The sequence below is a fragment of the Corapipo altera genome, unplaced genomic scaffold (genome assembly GCF_003945725.1).
Source record: "Corapipo altera isolate COAL_440 unplaced genomic scaffold, ASM394572v1 295, whole genome shotgun sequence".
NCBI classification, from domain to species: domain Eukaryota; kingdom Metazoa; phylum Chordata; class Aves; order Passeriformes; family Pipridae; genus Corapipo; species Corapipo altera.
Window position 1 is genome coordinate 822,647 of NW_020884936.1, and position 22,045 is coordinate 844,691.

At 38.2% G+C, this 22,045-nt stretch overlaps 1 protein-coding gene across 5 annotated transcripts in view; it reads right to left on the minus strand.

The window, feature by feature from the left end:
* The window catches only part of CTNNA2 (catenin alpha 2), a 505,236-nt gene that overhangs the window by 50,199 nt on the left and 432,992 nt on the right, over positions 1-22,045 (minus strand). For all 5 annotated transcript variants that reach the window (XM_027660541.1, XM_027660548.1, XM_027660542.1 and 2 more), the window contains 3 exons: positions 13,478-13,570; positions 13,041-13,197; positions 9,355-9,555 (listed from right to left, as the gene is read on the minus strand). In XM_027660541.1, coding sequence (XP_027516342.1) covers positions 9,355-9,555; positions 13,041-13,197; positions 13,478-13,570 — 451 coding nt within the window. The remainder of the gene's footprint in view (positions 1-9,354; positions 9,556-13,040; positions 13,198-13,477; positions 13,571-22,045) is intronic.

Here is a 22,045-nt window from a genome sequence, read left to right on the forward strand (position 1 = left end):
CTCCATGTTCATAAGGTGCCAATCACCTGATCAAAGCAGCCCTTAAATGGCTGTAAAAACCTGGTTTGATTTGGGTAAGATTATTCAAGAAGGACATGGTAGTCTAAAGGTTTGGATCACTACAGTGCTAAAAGCTGAAGGAAGGATCCCTGAAAAATGTCTGTGCTTCTCCTAAACATCACAGGTTTTTTTGTCACATAAATCAAGAAAATTATCTAGAATGACTGGTAGGAGTCAAAGCTAAGGGTTATCAGGGGAGACTAATAAAGAAAAAAATCCATGAATGATCCATGAATACACTAAAAAAAAAGATGCTCTGTTAGGAAAAAAAGATCAGCCATTATCCATATTTAATAGGTTTTAGTACGAGAAATTCCTAAAGTTATAGTTTAAAAATTTCAGTGTTCTGGATTAAATTTCTCCTGTGTTTTTTTTTTTTTTTTTATTAATCCATTAATTTAACTAGTTGAGTAAAGAATGTGGTCTACCAGGAAGTTTAAGATTTTGAACAGGCATTTAAAAGATAATTCCTATGGGAAATCTGACATAGTCTGTCAAAGACAGCACAGCTTCTCAGATTCATTTGAAGGATGAATAAGGAATGAAACATGATACCTTATTTAGCTTGAAGTGTTTGTCAAAGTCTGTTTCTAGAAGAACTGTACATTCCTTATCAGAATATTCTAAATATTTCATGCAATGTTTTTAAGTCCTGGTCTCATATAATATAATTTACATTTCAGTCATGATTGTTATATTGCTAATTAAAAAGAAAAAGCTTCATAGAATTCTACTGAAATATTATATGATATTTCACAGAATCACATATTGTTTCTGTCGGAAAAGACCTCTCAGATCATGGAGTCCAACCATTCCCCCAGCACTGCCAAGGCCACCACTAAACCATGTCCCCAAGTGCCACATTCACATGTCTTTTAAATCCTTCCAGGGATGATGATTCCACCACTTCCCTGGACATCCTGTTCCAGCACTTGACAACCCTTTCTGTTGAGAAATCTTTCCTAATATCCAGTCTAAACCACCCGTGGCACAAATTGAGGCTGTTTCTTCTTGTCCTGTTGATTTTTATTTGGGACAAGAAATGGACCCCTGGCTGCACTCTAGGGAGTTGTAGAGAGCAAGAAAATCCCCCCTGAACCTCCTTTTCTCCAGGCTGAGCCCCCCCAGCTCCCTCAGCTGCTCCTCATCAGTCTTGTGCTCCAGACCCTTCCCCAGTTCCATTACCTAATAGGACAGTATTCATCCAATTGGTTTTCCAAGAAGTAAATCTGATTTAAATATTTTGTTGCTTGGGCTGATGCATGTTTTGTAACACACACTGTGCATGGATATATCTTGCCTGCAGATACATATATTAATTTGCTGTCCTAGATAAAGAAATGACCATATATAACCATGTCTGTGTTTCATGTCACTGCATTGGGTTTTCAGATCGGTTACCCTTCTGTTCTCAGAAAAGTGGTCACTGATTTCTGTTACAGTTAAAACTCCTAAGTAGAAATGTTACTTCTCTTTAGTTCTGGATATCAAACCCTGTGTGTCTGTCATTGGTGAATCTTGAAGGAAGAAAAGCAAGATTAGGGCAGAGTGCTACGGCATAGAAAAGGATGAAATGCCACTGTCCAATGCACAAGATGATCTTGTCCCTTCTTGCTATTTGCAATTCAGGTTTCCCCCAATGAAATGGTTAAAAGTCAGATGTAAAATAATGAATACCCACACCCTACAGCATTTTACAGTAAACACAAGACTTTCAGGAAGAATCAGCCTTCACTGCCAATACACTGCACCACTGATTTACCCACAGACCATAAAACCAATGTTCTCAAGCTTTCCTGAATTTATGGCCAAGTCCTGACCCTTTGGCCCATATGTGTTAAGTCTTCTCTTCTGGCACTTCACAGAAGGCTCCAACTTAATCTGTGGGTTTATGCAACGAAGTAGGATGACGTGGGAATGGAAGAAATGGATTTGTTCCTGTACAGTGCAGGTGAGCTGTACATCATAGAACTTATGGGGATGTCTGGAGTTACGTTACCAAGTGTTGGGAGACAGGGACACACACAGAGGAAGGAAAAACAAACCTTCCAACTTTTTTCAGACCGAATTGTCGTTTGCAGAAAGATAAATGTCAAGGGAGAAGCGAGGTAAGTGTTGTTTGCCTCATGGCCAGGTACATCACATAGGTACAAGGAAAGGTACATTGCAAAGTGTTCAGAGAAGGATAACAAATGGCAGCTGCAGGGACAGATGTGTCCCACCAATTTCAGATCTCTCATTCTCCTGTCTACCTGTGCAAGACTACAAGCAGTGAGCACCCCCAAAATATTATTCCTCCTAAACGGAACACCCCTCAGGTTACAATTTCAAATAAAAGCTAATTCTTAAAAAAATCCCCTCAAGAAAACAGTCCCATCCTGTTGGACATAAAATGGGTTGTATAACACAAGCAAACCACCCTTTCTGGCTTAGTTCTAGGTTTGTGTATATCTGTATGTAGGTGTGTGTAGGCAAGGGGATGCAAGGAATACCAATGCTTTTATTTTAAAAGATTATTGTACAATTCTCACTTGTGATCACAAACATTCTGTTGGAGCTAGTGTATATTCACTGCATTTTTCTGCCTTTATTTTCTAGGCTTGGTAAATTTTTTTCCACTTCCACCACCATCCTTCTTATTTTAAAAAATGGTTTTTAACAACACAAGATTTTTTGAGAACAGATTTGAACAGCAACTAAGCAATAACAGTTTACGAAAATGGGCATTTCTATTATATTAACCTACTGTTCATTATATAAGGTGTCTGGCACATCCAAAATAGATAATCCTGGTATTTTGAAACTCTCGCTGAGTTAAATTGCATCTAAATCTCGAATTTTCTTTAATCATATAATCCTTATCTTGACCTTCTTCCATTCTGGAAGACCTTTAGGTTGTGGAGATCAAAGTGGAAACAACTAGTTGGTGTATTCAGTGAGCATCTTCCTATAAATACAGCCTAACATCTTCAACACTGCGGTGAGGGCTGTTAAGCATGGAAAAAGTATCTTTGTTCAGCTGCCCCTAATGATTCCATATTTTTTCTGAGAGGATGAATTAGCTCAGAACCTTTCTTGTTTCTGTAGATAATATAGTTTTAATCGTTCCACTTACCTAGAGAAATTAAATAAAAATATCTTTTAGTCTTGTCTTTTTGACAGGGAAACTCCCTCATTCCTACCAGCTAAACCAGCATTTTCCTTGTGGCAATTTTTTCTTCTGCCTATTCACCTGTTAATTAATACATTGCACACCAACCACAGCACTGACCCCTGAAGCATCACGGGATTTATCTTTCTGCCTGCTAAGAAATGGACACTTATGCTTTGCTTATGCCTTGTAACCAGCTCTTAATCCATCAAAAGCCTTAACACTCACTCCATGGTTAACCATTTTCCAAACAGCTGTGTGTGCAGGACTTTATGAAAAGCCTTAGAAAATTTAAATCAATTAGGTTGTGTTTTCCTTTAGCACTGTATTCTATTTTTAAACTCTAAAAATGCAGAGAAAAAGAAATAGTGTTTCAGCTTTCAGCCACAGTGGTGATTTATTCATCTCTTTTGTGTCTCATTTAATTGTTTTATAATGCATTTGCTGTGATTCCTTACTGTATTCCTCTGTATCTTGATCACAGTCTCTCTGGTTAAAAATCTTTGGATCAAACCAAGCACAAGTGGAGCACAACCTTGGGTATTCTCTGCTCCTTTTGTAAAATATCTTTTCTTTAATAATGCATCATTTTTTTTTTTTGTTGGTAACACCTTGACCTTTACATTTCAGTTTAGCAAAACTTTAAAGAAAATGTTAGAGTACTTTGCAGAATAAAAGTCATAATTTCATCAAAATTCCAGGATAAATGATCTCATGTTCTCAGGATGATGGTACCCATAAGTTGTACTATAACTACCCGAGCTCCCATAAAACACGAATTTAACATCATTTATTTTTTAAATAGGCTCCATTTTGCAATTTTTAGCTCTCTCTCAGATTCAATACAGGGGTTTTTCTGATGACAGCTATGCTTAAATTCATCTTCTTGCTTCTACATTTTGTTTCCCTTCATATCACTGCTGAAAAATCCATCTTTCCTACGTTTTAATATTAGCTTTGATAACACCATTGAGCTGCCTTTCCCTAGTGATAAATATCTTTAAAGTTTGTCCTACTCACACTGATAAAACTCTCACAGGGTTATTGCTGAATTGCCAGTAGTGCTGATTTTCAACTTTAGTCCGTTCTGATAAAGACAAAATAAAAAAATTGTGTCAAAACACAAGTCAGAGTGACCTACTTAAAAACAGCCAGTTACAAAGTTACTGGGATATTTTTATAACATGCTTAAAGCTGAAACTCAAAATTTCTGGTGTGAATCAGACGATTTCATATTTCCAGTGTCCTTCACAGGAGTAACCCAAGTACTAAGGCACTTGCTGTTCCAGGATAGTTTCCAGACATCCCAGTGTAAACTGAAGAAAACCAAAAATTGTTGGAAACTTTTCACAGCCCTTCCCAGGCATCTCTGCTCTTAACTTGTTCTGCTCTTTTCTCCTTCATTTCCCATTCACCTCCTTTCATTACAACCCTGCAAAGTCTACTCCAGTTTTCCCAATCTAAGTTCAACCCTCTGACCTTTAAAGAATGTCACAGCTTTTTCTCCTTCCTGAACCTCAGAAATCTTGAAAAATAACATTTAGCCTCATAGTCTGCTACTTGATTTCTTTCTAGGGTCAATTCTTCTTACTTATTTAGAAACTTAAGCTTTTTCTCTTCAGTTTTTACAGCTTCTCAAATAATTGCTGAGTAGACTTCAATCTTCTCCTTATTAAAGGCAATGGGACAGTCTCAGTTGGACTTGGCCACTCTACAAAAGGGTGCAGAGTAATAGGAGAGATCTCAATATTCAAACAGAAATTGTGCTCTGTTTTCTCTTACTCCTTTCCTTTTGCCTTTATCCTTGATCTTAACCTTTTCTTTTTAATCCCTTTCCTTTCCACTCTTTCTTTTTTTTTTTTCTTCAGCATGGACCACCTGCAACAGTATAATTTCACAGTTCTCTACAAATCTGAATGCCAGTAAAACATTCAACAGGGGGCATCAGGGCTGTGTCTGACCCTAGTTTCCCTTCTTCAGCCTGATCCTGACTCCTATCCACAGCCTGACATCCTATCCTGGCCTCAGGCCACCCTATGCTCATTCAGGTGCCAGATGCCCCCAGGGAGACAGTGGGTCATGTTATTTAGGAAACCAAGCTGTAGATATTAGTAAAACTTCACAGTGCCCCAAAAAGCCAGCAAACAAACAAATAAGGAGACCCTGAAACTCTGGTTTACTCCAGAGTTAACACAATTAACACCCACTAAAATCTATGAGTTTTGTGCTTGTTCCCAGCGAGCCCTGTAGACTCTGTGGTTTTATGGGTTTCATCCTGGATTTATAAGGAAGTCATCATGAGAGAATTAAGCTTTTATTTTGGTTTTTAAAGGAAAACGAAAGTACCCAATTTTAAAAAGACATTAACCAATCCCTCACTCCCTAATACTGCTGTCAGAGATAAGAGTCTAACCTCTACCAAGTACTTGGCTTTGAAGGCAGTTCTTAGTCAAGGGCAGGCCAGAAAGCACTAAAACACTAAAAAACCCACATCCCATATTTTCCAAAGCCTCTAAATTAACACAACAAACAAATAAAACTTGGAGCTGTGACTGGGTTTTAAAGTAACATTTGTGGTTTCAATTTCTCAGAACCCACCATATAATTTTCATTAAAGATTAATTTTCTCTCCCCTAAAAAAAACCATTAGCAAGGTGTTTCTCTTTCCAAAATTGTGTATCCATATTTCTCCACTGTGGATCCAACCCAATACTCACATAACAAATTGAAATCCCCGGGAAAAGAGGCTTAACAGAGGCTTTCCTTTCCTGAGCTGACAGCTAAAATAATAAGAAAAAGGTAATGTGCTTATTTCCCTTCCACTGTCATTTAACTAAATTTTTCCCAGCTTCCAAAAACACTTAATTTAAAAATGAATAAAGGTCAATTGAAAAAACAAAACAAACCAAAAAAGGAACAAAGATAGAAGTGGTGAGGTGTTCATGATCGTGCTTGTCACAGAGAGTTTGATACACACATCTGTGGGTGGAACCTGAATCCAAATAAATCACTCGTATCATTCTTGACTGTTTGATAAAATCTGTGCAGGATCCCGAGGTGATGAATAGAAAGAATGTAGAAATAGATGCATGTATTCATAGGTACCCATATCATAGAACTGTTGAGGTTGGAAAATATCTCTAAGATCACTGAGTCCAACTGTTCCCCCAGCACTGCCAATGCCAGCATTAAACCGTGTCCCCAGGTGCCACATCCACACATTTTTTGAACACTTCCAGGGATGGTGAATCCACCACTGCCCTGGGCAGCCTGTTCCAATCATTAACAACTATTTCTATGAAAAAAACGTCCCTAATATCTAATCTAAATCTCCCCCGGTGCAACTTGAGGCCGCTTCCTCTCATCCTTTGTTCCCTGGGAGCAGAGCCCAACTCCCCCTGGCTCCCCCCTCCTGTCAGGGAGTTGCAGAGCCAGAAGGTCTCCCCTGAGCCTCCTTTTCTCCAGGTTGAGCCTCCCCAGCTCCCTCAGCCCCTCCTGCTGCTCCAGTCCCTTCCCAAGCTCTGTTCCCTTCCCCAGACATGCTCCAGCCCCTCAAGGTCTCAATATCCTCTACCCCAGTGTATATGTAGGAAGGAATCTGTTCTCTGGGAGAGGGTATATGGGGCACAGAATGGCACAGGGGCATCTAAATACCATTTTAACCTCTGCATTTTAGGGCAATGAATTGAGTCAGTAAATTCTACCTTTTTAATCACTGAGGAATAATAATCAATGCCTTTGTAAATGGCCTGAAAAGCTGCAGATAGAAATTGTGCTGTAATATTAATGATCCACATTCATGCCTGGTATAAATTGTTTAAGCTTCATCAGCTCCATTGAATTTGGGCCCATTTTGTCTCTCAAACTTCTGCTGCACAATTTGTACATGATTTAAAGTTCTCAGCATTGAAAACACATTTTTTTTTAAAATTTTTTTTAATACCCTCAGGTTTACTTTGATTTGACAAAATACAAAATAAGTAATAAATTTGAGGAACAGGGACTTGTTCTTAAGTATTGAATCTCAGCATTAACAAGTTGATGTCATCAATATGTACTTAGTCCATAGTTTATAGTACTTAATTATAATTCAAATTATATTAAAAAGTACAATAAATATGGAATATAAGTATTAACTGGGTCTATTATTGATCTGTATAATGGTACTTTATACCTGCCAGTTACTCTGTTGAAAAATTTTTAACAAAAAATTTTATGGAACGTTAGGTCAGAAATTTTAGCTGAATAAAAAGCCTGAACAGACATTTTGTTTTGCTTATTAAAGAAGTCTTAGTGATAGGAAGAATTCTGCAAAATCCCTCCTTGACTAAAAGACAACTTTAACACAAGAGTGCAACAAACTATTTTACCATGTCAGACTGAAAAGATTATTTTCCTCCTGTGAATTCATAACACCAGTTCATACACTTCTGAAATTAGCCACATTTACAGTACTTATTCCACTGATTTGTTGTTGGGTAGTAAAAACTAGAGTGATTAATGAGAACAACTCTTGGACTCACTCTTTCACCTCCCACCTAAAACACACACAACTCGAATCACTAAACTTTAAGAAAAAAAGAAGCAAACCTCACTGCATTATCTTCAAGTTAAGGCCAAAAGGCATTTTGGGCATTTTTGAGGCAAAAGGGCATTATGGACATGTTTAAGGCCAACCAGATGTAAAGAGAACAAGAATGATGCATAAGAAATGGCTTTGTAGAGCCCAGTGGAGTGTGTATCATAGGCTGAAAATTATATCACTGATTTTTGACCTCTCCCCAAATTTTCTCTCTGCAGCTCACAGGAAAGAGTCTGTGAAAGTTAATTCTACAGGATATTGTGGATCAACCAGTGTTGCACGTGTTCAAGGCACAACTTTCTAGTCATAATTACAGTCTCGTGAGTCCACACTTCAGCTATAATTTCTAATAAATCCTACTGGAAGGTCAGAAAAAGAAGAAATTCTTGATTTTGGTCACTGGGATTTATCTGTTCAAATAAGGATTGGGGTATTGATTAGGGCTAAAAGATATTACACTGGGCAGAACAATAACACAATAATATTAAATAATCCCAACATATTTTTTTAGCTTATTTTGTTGACTCCTGTTCTCAAAGTGGACACAGAGACTGGTAGAGGCACAAAATTTTTTTCTTTTCCATCTCATAGGGAAATGACTGTTTTTTCTGTCCAAAAGTTACAGTTGCTGTGTCCTGAACAGATGCAATTTTAATTTTTTCCCTCTAAAATGATCTTGATGATTTTAAATCCCAGATGAGCAAGTGCAATCAGGTGGGGGAGGATCAGCTCAGACATTTTCAGACATCCATAATAAGTGAATTCGTATCATACCTGGTCACCTGGTCAGTGAGTGGAGACCTAGTCTGTGAAGGCAATAAAATCTAAAGCATGATTCATGAGAAAAAATATAGACCACTGCTTCAAGATGAGAGCACTTGACTGCACTGAATTATTGAGATGCACATAGCAACAGACAGTATTGAGTATAAAGGGGTTTAAAATGACCAGCTTAGATGCAAAAACCTACATTTAGATGAATCCAATCCCTGCTCTGTCAAGGTAAAAGCAGGTTGGGAAAAAAAAAAAGAGGATTTTTTTTCCCCAGTCTATCAATCCAGCAAACTTTTATATTTTTATATAATCTACATATTTTCTATAATATAGTAGACTTTTATATTTTTCAATCAGATAATACATTTTCAGTTGCTCATATGTATTTTTCAGTGAAAAATTGTTCTGTTTAGAAACACAATTTCAGTCATCAACAAGTACATTCACCTGCACAGACTACAGAGTAATGTTTGTAATGATTTTCCAGAGACACATAATACATAATCAACTGACTCAGAAGAAAAGACTGTGCATTATTTATTCAAATCTAGAAACTTTGATGAAGCAGCCCAGACTTGATGGGTTACAGAATCTCTTCTCAGTATGACTTCTGCAACAGAATTGAGCAGAGAATAAAAAAACCATCTGTGGTCATGAATTTATTTGTTTATATCTTGTTTTAAAGCAAAGATTTCCCTCTGAGTTACAGATCTCAGAGAATTAACTGAAAGTTTTATGTGACCAAATAATGAATATTTCAATAAATCAATAATTCTAATAAACTCACCTGTCTCAGAGAGCAGTTTGGTAGCTTCCAGTACCTTCTCAGTGTAAACTCCAGTTTCATAGTTTTCCATCTCTGCATTAATGATGTGAATAACTCTGGCTGCACGGCCTCGGATGGCACCCGCGGTCCTGTCCAGTGTATCCACATCCCCCTCTTGGAGAGCAATCACGCACTTATTCACATCTTCCAGAATATGGTTTTCTGGAATGGAGGGAAAAAAAATACAGCTCATTTAATTTCCTTCTTCCTCGTAGCAAAGTTTACAGATTTGGGCAAACAGTAAATGTCAGTGTGTTAAAAAATTGATATCTGTCTTTATCCAGGTCTGCACAGCAAATGCTCTTCTGTGATATTATGCCACATAATAGTAAAATTCCCAAGTGTGATATTTATCTTGAACAGGGACTGGACTACTTGCTATCATCTTACCTGTACTGTGAGTCCCAACCTGTAATTCTTTGCAAACCAGTCACATTAATTTCAACCATCACGCTGAATTTTGGTGTAATAAAAATCAATGCAAAAAGGAAAGTGGTCAAACATTATGCAGAGTCTCTAATAAACAGTCTGAAGATGAATTTACACACTCCCATGAAATTTAATATGTTTGGTTCATTCATGCCCAAATAAGTCAGAAAAGAAAATAAATAATTTTGAAAACACAACAGCAAATGGCCTTTGTAGATAGCAGGGAGCCTGGGCACAAGCAGTTCGTCTCCTGCACTCCATCTATGCCAGAAAATAAGCTCTGAATTTTTCATGACACACACTATAATTATATGTGACTGTGCATATTCTGAAATAAGAGTTAACAACAGTGACTCTGCTGAGATGAGGTAATATTGACCAGTTTTATTGGATTCCTGGGAGCTGCACTGTTTTTTTTGGCTCAGAATCATGTGCTGTAGTATCATGATTTATGTAGTATTCTCATATAAATAATGTGAAAAGATGAAGCAGATTTTGATTAGGTCAGGCACTATTTGCCAGCAGCCAGGAGAGTCAAAGTAATTTCAATAAGACAATGACTGAATTTCATATTTGACCAAACTCACTCTGAGACACTCAGCAACTCTAAAAAACAACTTGCTTTTTTGTTACAGACACTTCTAAACTGAAAATGAAATGTTGTTCTTTGTAGTAGTAACAAAACAGAATTACACCAACTGCTTTTTGTTAATTATCTTTGGCCACTAAAAAGAATGACTTACTAATCTTCAGTGTTAAAAATCCCAAGGTTGTATCATTTGAGAGTTTCAGAAATGTATTACATGATGTTGAATTTTACACTTTAACAACTATGGATGGAAACTGAAAGTCTCCTGAGATATGAATCTGAGTAACTCGCAAGGCAAAATCCTTTGTTTAAAAAACTCCCTATATGGAATTAAAAAGCATTGCTTTGCCGAAATTTTTCTCCACTATTTTGTTCTCACAAACATCATCAATTGCTTTTATGGTGGCATAACCAAATTTTGCCCAACAGGAAGTGCCACATGCATTTGAACAGACACTGCATTTGGAATATAAAATAACTTATTAAAACCATGGTCAGCTTTGCTTTGATAGCCTATTATTAAAACATGCCATCAAATGTGACACTCAGTATGAAGAGGAGGATGTGTCATTTCAGGAGTTATGTTTAATCAGACAGTAGCATTTAGAATGGTTCATTGGTTTAACATCTAAAAATAAAACTACCCTGTGTAAGCTGAGGTTTCCAAGCCTAGAGTAAGCAAGCAACAGGATTTCTGGATACATGTCGTGTTTATTTATGGACAGCATTAGAAACAAAAAAACAAACAAAAAAACCAACAAAACAACTCAATGGAAATTATACTTCCCAACCACCTTGGAAAGTTTGGATCTAAGTCAAGACGAAGTTAGAAGGAAAAATGATTTGAGAAAAAGGAATGAAACCCCCATCATCCATTCAACTGACTTCTGGTTTATGGATACAAGCACTTGGAGTAAACAAAGTTCTCAAGCAAATCAGAAAATGGCTATTTGAGAAAGTTTGCCAGCTCTCTGGCTTGTGGACTGGGCCAGCAGTTTACAGTCTGGTTTGCCCTTTCGCTGTAGAAACAGGTCTGCTGAAAAGTGTTTGTCGGTCTCAAATCTCAAATAAAAATCAATGTGTTCCCACATTCTGAAGTACCCTTTTATTCTGACAGTTCATTTTCATTTTCTTGTCATGGCTTGCAGTAAGCACTCCGAACAGGGCTGTTGAACAGTGGAATGTAATTAACTAAGTCAAACCATTTTCCTGTTAATAATAGTAGCAGGATACAGCCAAACAAAATAAAGGTCAGAGCAAAAAGGAAAACTAGGGATTTTTTAAAAGAATAAATATTTTTTTTCCTTCAAATCTCACAAAATTCTATTAGAAAATTTAGGTAACATCAAGGAAAGCAATGTAGATTGAAACATAATATTTTGGCCAGACTGTCTCATGAAGTTTGCCTCTTCTGAGGCCCACTCTGTGTCCTTATTCACAACAATGAAATTCATCTTTCAAACTGAAATAGGAAAATGAGTTTTCTGCAGCAGACAATTACCCCAGGACACACAGCAATCTGCAATTACTGTGTTCGTTGTGTATGACTGCATCATAACAATCCACTCTGCCACAAGATGTAGCACTTTACAAGGAGGATGGAGAAAAGACTGTGACCCAAAGAGTCAATGTCCTTCTCTTCTCCATCCCTTCTTTACATGAGGACTAAGATACTTCGTGTATTTCCACAGCAGAGCTTGCTTTGCATTGTAAGTCTCCCCAGTGAAGCCTGAGAAGTGCAAAGATTCGTGTTTTCCTGTACTACTTTACTACTTCTCTCTGGTTTTATTGTTACACCAATAACTCTAGACCCAGAAGTGCCTCCCAGCTCTCTGCAAATGCACACAGTGGCCATGTCTGACAACATACCCAGACAAGAATCATAGAATCATGGAGTCATTGAGGCTAGAAAAGATCTCTAAGATCACTGAGTCCAACAACTAACACTGTCAAGGTCGACCACTAACATATGCAGCCTCTGCCTATTTCCCTTCTTTCTATCCCTCTTCAGGGCCTGGTAACCTTGTACAGATGGTCAGAGGGCAAGGTATCTATGGTACACCTGCCCCACTGTACAGACACACTGAGCAAAGCTACAGAATAAAACAAGGAAAGTGTCAAGGCCAGGTTGGATGGGGCTTGGAGAAACCTGGTCTAGGGAAAGGTGTCCCTGTCTATGGCAGGGCATTGGAACTAGATGATCTTTAAGGTCCCTTCCAATCCAAACCATCCTGTGAATTTATGATTCTATAAAGTTCATCTTTCTTCCTCTTGACTGCAACTGCACAAGGATTCTAACAATTCCTACAAATACTGTCAGCCTGTCACAGGTCTGGAACACATTTTTAAAAGGTGGCTAAAATCCTACTTTGTAACTGAGTTGAAACAAAACTTCTCTAGAAATAGAAGTGCAAATAGGATGCCATTTTCTGGGAGGTGAAAAGCCAACCATTGCTACCAGGGGTTAATTGACATGGTGTGGCTGCTCCCACTGGGTGCAGAAGATCAGCATTCCCATAGACACAGACTAATGGATTAATGATGCTTTAGTAATTATAGCTTTTATCCACTCTGACCCATTACTTCAATTTAGGAGTATATTTTTAGAAGAGTCCCTTGATCCCAGTACCTGAGACAGAGAGGAAATCATCCACCGAAGTGATGTCATCAACAGCTTCAGTGAGGACTCGCACCTGCTTCTCCCACTGATCTTTAAACACATCCATGTTGTCCTGGGCTACTTTGCTCTGGGGTCTGGCAGCCAACGTGAGTGCAGCATTTATTACCTGTTATTCAAACCCAGTTGTTAGGAGAAGTGAAAGTTTTTTCACAACAAATAGAACAAAAAGATTACGGGCTGTGTTACAAACACAGCATCACACCCCACTTGATATGTGGGTCTCGAGGTATGAATGAATTTTTCACAGGTTATGGAAATCAGGCAACAATGTCATGACAAAGACAAGGTTATAATCTTCACCCAGGATGTTTTCCCTGTCTCAGCTAACTGATGCTTTTAAACACTAAAAGAGTTCTCAGGTACATTTTAGTAGGAATCTTACTTACCTGTGGGCACAGACTATCAATCTGTGTGGCTGCCATACGGACTAACTTCACACCTTCTTCATTATTTGAGATTGAACAGGCCAGATTTGCAACCTGCAATGAAATCAGCAGATGAGAATCACGTTTTAGGCAAGTGAGCCATTAGAGTCATACCTTTCTCTGTTCCTATTGAGCCCTGCCTGGAACGAAAGAATTGTATACCAGAGGAATAATGCATCATCTTCTGTGCTGGTGAACAGAAACACGTGTAGATTATTTCCTTACTAGCAAACTGAACTACCCACCTTCTTTAGATTTTTCTCAGAATCTGTCCTCACTGTCAAGTGTTTCACATCCTCCTCTATAGCTTGAAAATTATCTCCTGAGAAGTCATGTAGAGAATGCAGAGCACCCAGACAATTGCCTATACATTTCCTTTTTTCACAGTTTCTTTTTTTTTTTTAATTAACCAGGTCCAAATGAATACAGGTAATCAGGTTCATCCATATACTTTGAGCTTTGTAAAATGCAGAATCTTTGATGTCCTAACACATGGAATTGTACTTTTCCATCCATAAACAAAACTCTGGTAAGCTACATACCACTCAAATATTTTCCCTGTTTCAGATCCTGATGGTTTTATAAGGGTTTTATTTCAATTCTCAGGTGGACCTCTTTATTTCTATGTGATTGCCTACCCTACAGTAAGATATCCACCACAACAGTGATGTGAAATGTCTCTGGTGAAAGCCTCATTCTGTAACATATGCCTGAAGATCTCATTCAAAGATCTTTGAATCTACATTTGCTCACTCTGGCACAGCTCTGGGCAGTCTGAACCTCATAAGACTGAAGGCTATTTGGATAAGACGAAGACAGAGGAGACTTAGAGAGGCATCTGAATGAGATCTAGCAATCAGACCATGTCTCCAGAGCTGCATCTCTGTGGCTTGGATTCAAGTGGAAGAGCATGTTCTCCCAGCTCATACAATTCTTCCAAAAAATGCATTCCCAAAAGCTCTGGCCAAGTCCATGAATCTGCCATGGTTTTCCAAACAGCAATTCATGGCACAGTGCACATAATAAGGCTCATTGGTGATATTTAAATCACAAAGGTACATTTTGGGACAGGGGAATACAGGATATTTTTTTAATCATCCAAAAGTACGGCTTTTAATTCTAATCTACATTAAAACAAACTTATAAATTTTAAATATGCTTCCTTGATATTATTCACTGTGCCTGAAGGCACAACTATCAGTTGGAAATGATTCATGAATTAGTTCAAATACCCCCATCCTTCCAATTTTCCTCCAGTCTCCCCTTGTGGTATTAAACTGTTCTCATCTCCAGTGCACATCCCCGCATTAGCCCTGATCCATCTGTTCTGCATGGAACCTATTTCCCTTCACAGTTCTGGGGAACGTGGTTTGCATATAACACAGTGCCAAAGCTCAGGAAAGAAAAGAACCCAAGGCTTCAAAGAGTCTTGCAGGCATTTCCTAGTCAAGATTTTACCATAGTATTGTGATTTTTGTTTTCATTTCATGATGAGACAAATGAGTGAATCTGTTTGTTAACAGCCTTACAGTCCTCATGTCAAAAACGTTCTCCTGAGCTGACATCTTCCAATTAAGTCACCATTTTCTGTAGTCACTTTTTTGAACACATCAAACAGACCACTTTAATCTTCACCAGAAACAAAAGCTAAGCAGGATTATAATTAGAATGCATTAACATGAGTGGAAATTACAGACCTTAAAGACTAGTAAATAATATTAAGTTCAGCAAGTGCCATCTTCCTGTATTTGAAATAATTGGCTTTTCAGATTGCCCTTTCATTTTGTGATTATCATGATGGGAATTTGTCCTAAGGCTTCAGATGCAACATACGTCTTATTTTTTCACAGATAGCACTGAAGGGGGCTGGGTGTCATGAAATGGCAATCAAACTGTGAAGCAGGTCTTTGAGTTCTTCCGGAAGAGATTTTGACAGATATAATCAACAAAAACAAAACTTATTTTGTCTCTGTTAATTACTCTTTCAATAAAATTTGATGAGATAATAATTGGATGTTGTAAACTGCCCTGTTTTCCGAGGAGGGATTCAGACATAACCAGAGAAAACTTTTTCTCCTTTATTTGTAAAACAGAGTTCAGTACATTGGTTTGGGTGCTCCTACCAATACAGGAGTACAAATGTAATCTATTGCTACATTAAATATGCATCAAGAGAGCATTACAGTTATCTGTTTAAAAGAAATAGTGATATATATCATGTATAATCCTTACATGAGGAGCCTAATAGTTTCTGTGGTATATTTCAAGTCTTGCATAAATACAGCACTGTATCATCAGCAGTCAGAAAGCAATTCAGCAGGGAGAGTGCCAGCCTCTACCATGGGAAGATATGATTATGTCAAATAAGCACGGAGATAAGCAAATTCCACAAAGGTAGATGCAATCTGGATAAAATTGAATTTAACACTGCAAATCGGAAATACTATGACTTTACCCAAAACTGATTTTTAAAACATGGCAGGAAATAGCCATTACTTGCTTAAGCCTGCATTTTAGTGCCATTGCATAAGCCTGGATCTGTGAAACAATATAAGTTCTAAGTGCACTCAATCATCAGATACCACACTATTTAATTATTTTGATTGACTTTGCTATCAAATACAGAGTCAGGTCACTATCAATTAGTATTCCTGGCACAGCAAGGTCCACATTCATGCTCTTAGTTGATAGAAACCATGAGGTAATTCACCATGCTTTTAGCCTACTATAAATTCAGCAACTTCAGATATTTTTCCTATTTAAAACTATGACAAGAAAAGCTTAGACCCAATTCCACCCCACTTAGCTGAGACATTTTGACTGTCCTTCAGATAATGGAAAAAAAGAGCAAGGCCCTTCCAGAGGCTGTTTTAGGTTGACTCTCTGATCCTCTAGATGTGTCTAGTTTATTATTTAAACTTAGCTGGCCCCGATGATTGTTGAAAAAGGTATTACTGAAATGAAAGAGGCTGTAATGATGTATTATAACTTGTTTTGCATGGGCATAGTCAATACAACAAACTCTTCAAGGTTGGGAATTTGTTAAATATGCCACTCCTGAGCCGGATGGAGCAGACAGCTTGAAAAGGAAAATAAAAAGGCTGTATATTACCATAGCTGCCAATTACCAAACCTTTGATTTGACAGCCTTTACCTTTATGCTTCAAGTGCTCTGTCTCCACCAAAGCATTGAAAAGAAGGTTTCATGAAAGGTTGTGGAAGCAACCAGGTAATTATTTTTTTTCTTTTTTTTTCCTGTTTATTAAGTTCCTTGAGCACCCTGACTTCACTGAGTGCCATAAAGAACTTAAGATTGTATTAAGATCAATGTGAACTGTCTGAAGAGCATTTATATGAATGAATACATTTTAAATACCAAAATCAATGAACTGTGAATCATCCTCGAACTGCGTGGAGAACGTAATAACAGTGAAACTACTGTGCAGATAAACATTATTGTCCAGAATTTCAGGTCTGCTAAGCTACTCTTATACCATCAAAACAATTGCTAAACACCTTAAACCTGTCCTGTAAGAGCATGGAAAGGTAATGAGCAAGAAAGTAAACACTCCAGGTGCAGCGACGCTGTATTTTTCTGTAATCACTCAATCCACTGAACCAGCCCTGGAACTGGGGATGTGAAGAAGCAGGTACAAACTGCTTCATATTCATTTCCATCGCTGGCACTGATAGCACAGGATGCAATTCTGCACCTTGCCAGGTATCTCTCTTTAATCATGCAAAGAGTTCCAGTAGTTTCAGTTATTTAAAATACATACAGAACCAGTCACAATAAAATACATCTGCATGTATTTGGTTGCATTTCAGCTTCAGTTTCTTGCTGGATAGCAGATTGGGCTGGGGAGGGACTTGGTTTCTAATGTAAATTTTTATTACTCTTTGTGGTGTCTTGACCTTGGTTGGACCTCAGGTGTCCTCCAAAACTACTCTGTTACTCCCCTGAGAGAAAATGCAATGAAAGGCTTGTGGGTCGAGTTCAGGGCAGGCAGAGATCACTCACCAGTTACCATCATGGGCAAAACAGAGTTAACTGTGGGAAACCAGCTTAATTTATTACCAATCAAATCAGAGTAGCATAATGAGAAATAAACTAAATCTTGAAAACACCTTCCCCCCCCTCCCTTTCCTTCTTTCTGCACTCAACTTCACTCCCTCTCACTGGCACAGGGGATGGGCAATGGGGGCTGTGGTCAGTCCAACATGTTGTCTGTGCTGCTACTTCCTCCTCAGGGGTTGGACTCCTCATGCTCTTCCCCTGCTCTGGCCTGGGGTCCTGCCCATGGGAGACAGTTCTCCATGAACTGCTCCAGCCCAGGTCCCTTCCCACAGAGTGCAGTCCTTCAGGAACAGGCAGCTCCATCATGAGGTCACAAATCCTGCCCAGCAAACCTGCTCCGGTGTGGGCTCCTCTCTCCACGGAGCCACAGCTCCTGCCAGGATCCTGCTCCAGAACGGGCTTCCCACGGGGTCACAGTCTCCTTTGGGCATCTCCCTGCTCCAGTGTGGGGTCCTTCATGGGTTGCAGGTGGATCTCTGTTCCCCCTGAGCCTCCCTGGGTGCAGGGGCATGGTTGCCTCACCATGGGCTGCACCTTGGGCTGCAGAGGAACCTCAGCTCCCATTCCTGGAGCACCTCCTGCCCCTCCTGCTGCTCCACCCTGGGGTCTGCAGGGCTGTTCCTCTCACACATTCTCACTCTCTGTTAGGCTGCTGCCCAGCAGTTTTTTCCCATTTCTTACACACATTATCCCAGCGATGCCACCACCATCTCCGATGGAGTTGGCCTTATCCAGCAGTGGGTCCATCCTGGAGCTGGCTGGAATTGGCTCCATAGACATGGGGGAAGGTTCCAGCAGCTTCTCACAGAAGCCACCCCTCTAGCCCCCCTTGCTACCAAAACCTTGCCGTGCAAACCCAATACTCCATTGTTGAAAAGCCATACCAAGGACAGGATTTATCTGAAGACACATTGATATGGCAGCTGGGAGTGCAGGCCCTGCTTGGATGGGCAATGCCTACACTGGTTTTTCACTAGGAAGCAACTTAAGAGTGGATCAGCATTTTTTCATTACATTTGTCATCCATACTATTTAGGACAGGAGAGCTTTAGTTCTGCCATAAAACTGCCCTCCAAGTTACAAAAGTAATCAAGGAGCTTTCATATAATTTACTTTATTTTTACACTGATTAAAATCAGGTGTAGTTACCTATTTTAAAACTACACTGTTTCCATTTTTGACTTTAGCTCTTTGTATTATTAAAGGTAACTATGACTATCAAGATATATTGTCCTCTTATGACTATCAAATTGTATTATCTTCTGATTCAAAATTAAATTCAAAGATTTAACATGGCCACTCTGAATTCAACATAAGTGAAAAGGTCCAAAAAAGAAACCCATTGCTTAAAGCGAAAACATAAAAAATGAGAGCATTATATGCTACAGCAAAGGAGCAACAGCAACACAAAAGCCACAGAATATCAATTTTTTAACTTTTTCTTTTATTCTTTTTTTAACCATAAATTACTTGAAGAAATGATACCAAAAAAGCTCTATTTGGCTTTTCCAACCATTTAACCATTCAAAGGTAGAGAATGCAATCTATTTCTATCTTAGTTACTCAGTTTTCCATATTACTGGTGTGTTATTTTCTTTTTCTTTTGTTATATGTGCCTTTTCTATTTTTTCTACACCACACATTTGAGAAGATGAAACTTTCTGAGTTACTCCGCTTGAGTTGAAGGTGGTTTAAGTCAGAGACTTCTTTAATATTCACAGTGGACTAAACCCAAGCAAATAATCAGTTATGATGTTCCAGTTGATGGGATGTAACTTGCTGAACTGTGGTATCTTAACTATTTGTAACTATTTATCCATTCACTTAGTAATTTATCCAGATATTGCTTCAATCTCTGAATCCTTCAAAATTTTGACATATATTAATGTTGGTACTGCTGTAGGCAGCCCAGTGATATTCATGGAGCCACAAATAAGATTTTTTTTTTAAGGAAGAGCAGAGTTGAAGCCAAGTTAGCCAAGATCTTCAACTTATTTATCCTCGCTCTATTCATTCAAGCATTATATTATGAGCAAAACTCTATTTATCACTAGACAGGATGTTTTTGCACATACACAAACAAGTGCCAAAAATCAAAATGTCACCGAGAGTACATATTGCAGCAGATTCCTCCTCCTTGTCATGCACTGCAGTGCCAATTTGTACTACCAGGAAAATATTAGACTGTGGCCACTTTCTCAGTACTTTTCCATATGGCATTGGGGGGAACCTCATACCAGAAATAGGGACAATTTTCCCTCATTTATATCATCCAGAATAAGAGATGTATTTTTCAGTTGTTTACCTGTACATATATTCCTGTGTATTAAAAAATCTAATTGCATGTACAGCAGTAAAAAAGGGCATTTCTTTTATAAGTTAATAATGATCTGATTTACTGAGTTTGATGTTTGCTTAAAAAATTTTCAGTACCAAACCCTGAACATATTTAATATAAACTGCTCAGATATTTACAATATATATCTAAGGAGATTGGTAAGAGCATGATTTTAGAAAGCTACAGAGCATTTTAAGCACAACAGTTGAATGTTTTATTTCATGTCTTATATGCTGCCCACTGAACCCGTGAAAACTCTTTTCACTCTCAAAAGGTCAGCAGCATATTCTCTCATACTTACTGCAGGAATAAGCCTTTTCCACTCACTCAAACTCCCTTCGGACTTGCTCTGTATCAGATTTAATTGAAAGAGTTTTAGGAGATTTCTGCTTTTGGTAATGTCCAAAGCAACTTGAATAAATTCAGTGGGTTTTGGTCTGAGATTTCTGAAAGAAACCTAATAGTGTTGGAAGCCTCATGTGTACAGAAAACTTAATTCTAAGTGAAAAGATCCTCATTTGAAACAATTTCAATGAAGTGTTGTTAATACAATCTGAATCTCCTCGACTTTCTAGGACCATTCTGTTACATGCAGTGATTATGGCTTATAGAATGGAGTAAATGTGAGATCAAAAATGAAACACCTTGGAAAAAACCCTTCTACTTTAGTATTTTTATAACTGAAAAAAGCCAGCATTGGTTCATGTTCAATTACAGAGCTGCTAGTAAAGGGCAGAAGAAAAAGGTATTGTATTATATTTGATCCTTTACTTTTAATATGGAACAATAATAATGATTTCAGATATGAGTAAAGAAGATATGCACTAGAAGTAAATATTGACTCTTCTTTCCTTTCTTTTCTCTTCAAATAAATGGAATTTGGCCATAAAACTCTGTCTTCCTGAAACAAGTCAAGTTTCTACACCATACTGATGAGCCCCAACCATGATAAATGTGCCTGACTGCAAGCACAAGAAACCCCTGGTGTGGTCTAAAAGAAGAGGGAGAAAATCCTATTGTGCATCTGGGATTTTAGACCAACTTTCCAGGTCTTAGCGATTTTTCAGCAGGATCAACCCAAGAATTCTCTGTGGAAAACAGGGAAAAGGTAACTGATTAGAGAAAAGGCAGGTGAATGTCTCAGAGCATTTTTCCAATTTACACCTGAGAAAAATAATACTGGAAACTTCTTTAGTTTTATTTGTAAAATTATTCAAGCAATGCTGTTGGAAACTTGGAGCAAAACAGTGCCCAGAACTATCAACCTGCATCCTCATCTAGAACAAATGGGCTCAGAACTGCCCCAGTTACTACATGAAAATCCAATCATAATTAAAAATTAGGGGTTCTCTGTTTCACTGTATCTCTAAATAGCTCGGAATTCAAAGACTTTAGAAAAGTGGGGGTGAATGTTAATTCCCAGAGATGATATCAATTGAATTATTTTATGTTTTGACAGAAAACTCCCTTGGGAATTACAAATGATCCTCCCTTGTTTTCTTAAGAGTCGGTTTCTAAGGCATTCTAAGGCATTCAATAGAATTAAATGATAGTACTAATGGGGATCCTGCATGGCTCCCAGCTGGTCAGCTGGGAGATGAGGACTTCACTCAGAAGCAGAAAAGTTCTTTACTCCTGAAGTTCCCTACTCCAAGAGTTGGGACTTTCCAGGTGCAGTGGGACATTCAGCTTAGATATGTGGGATTTCTCCCTCCAATGATTTGCTCACTGCATTGATGTAACTTCTCAATTTTCTCTCTATACATCTCCGTCCTCTGATAAAGAAATAAACAGCAAACAGTTGCAATTAAGCCAAGAAGAAGAAGAAGACCAGGACTTAGTCTCAAGAGCATAGTTAAGACAAGATTTGTACTTTGGTTTTAGCTTGTCTAGAGCAATACAGCATTGCACTGATGAAATGCAGAGAGTATTTGTCATACAAAAAAACAGCCTATAAAGCCATAGGGAATCTGTTTCCTATTGTCCATCTATTCAGGAGGGCCATGGAGTAGACATCCTGTTCTAAACCACACCACTAACATGATCACTGAGTCTAGAGAGTAAAGCTAAAAGTGACTAATTTGATTTAATGATTTTCTGAGGTACATGTATA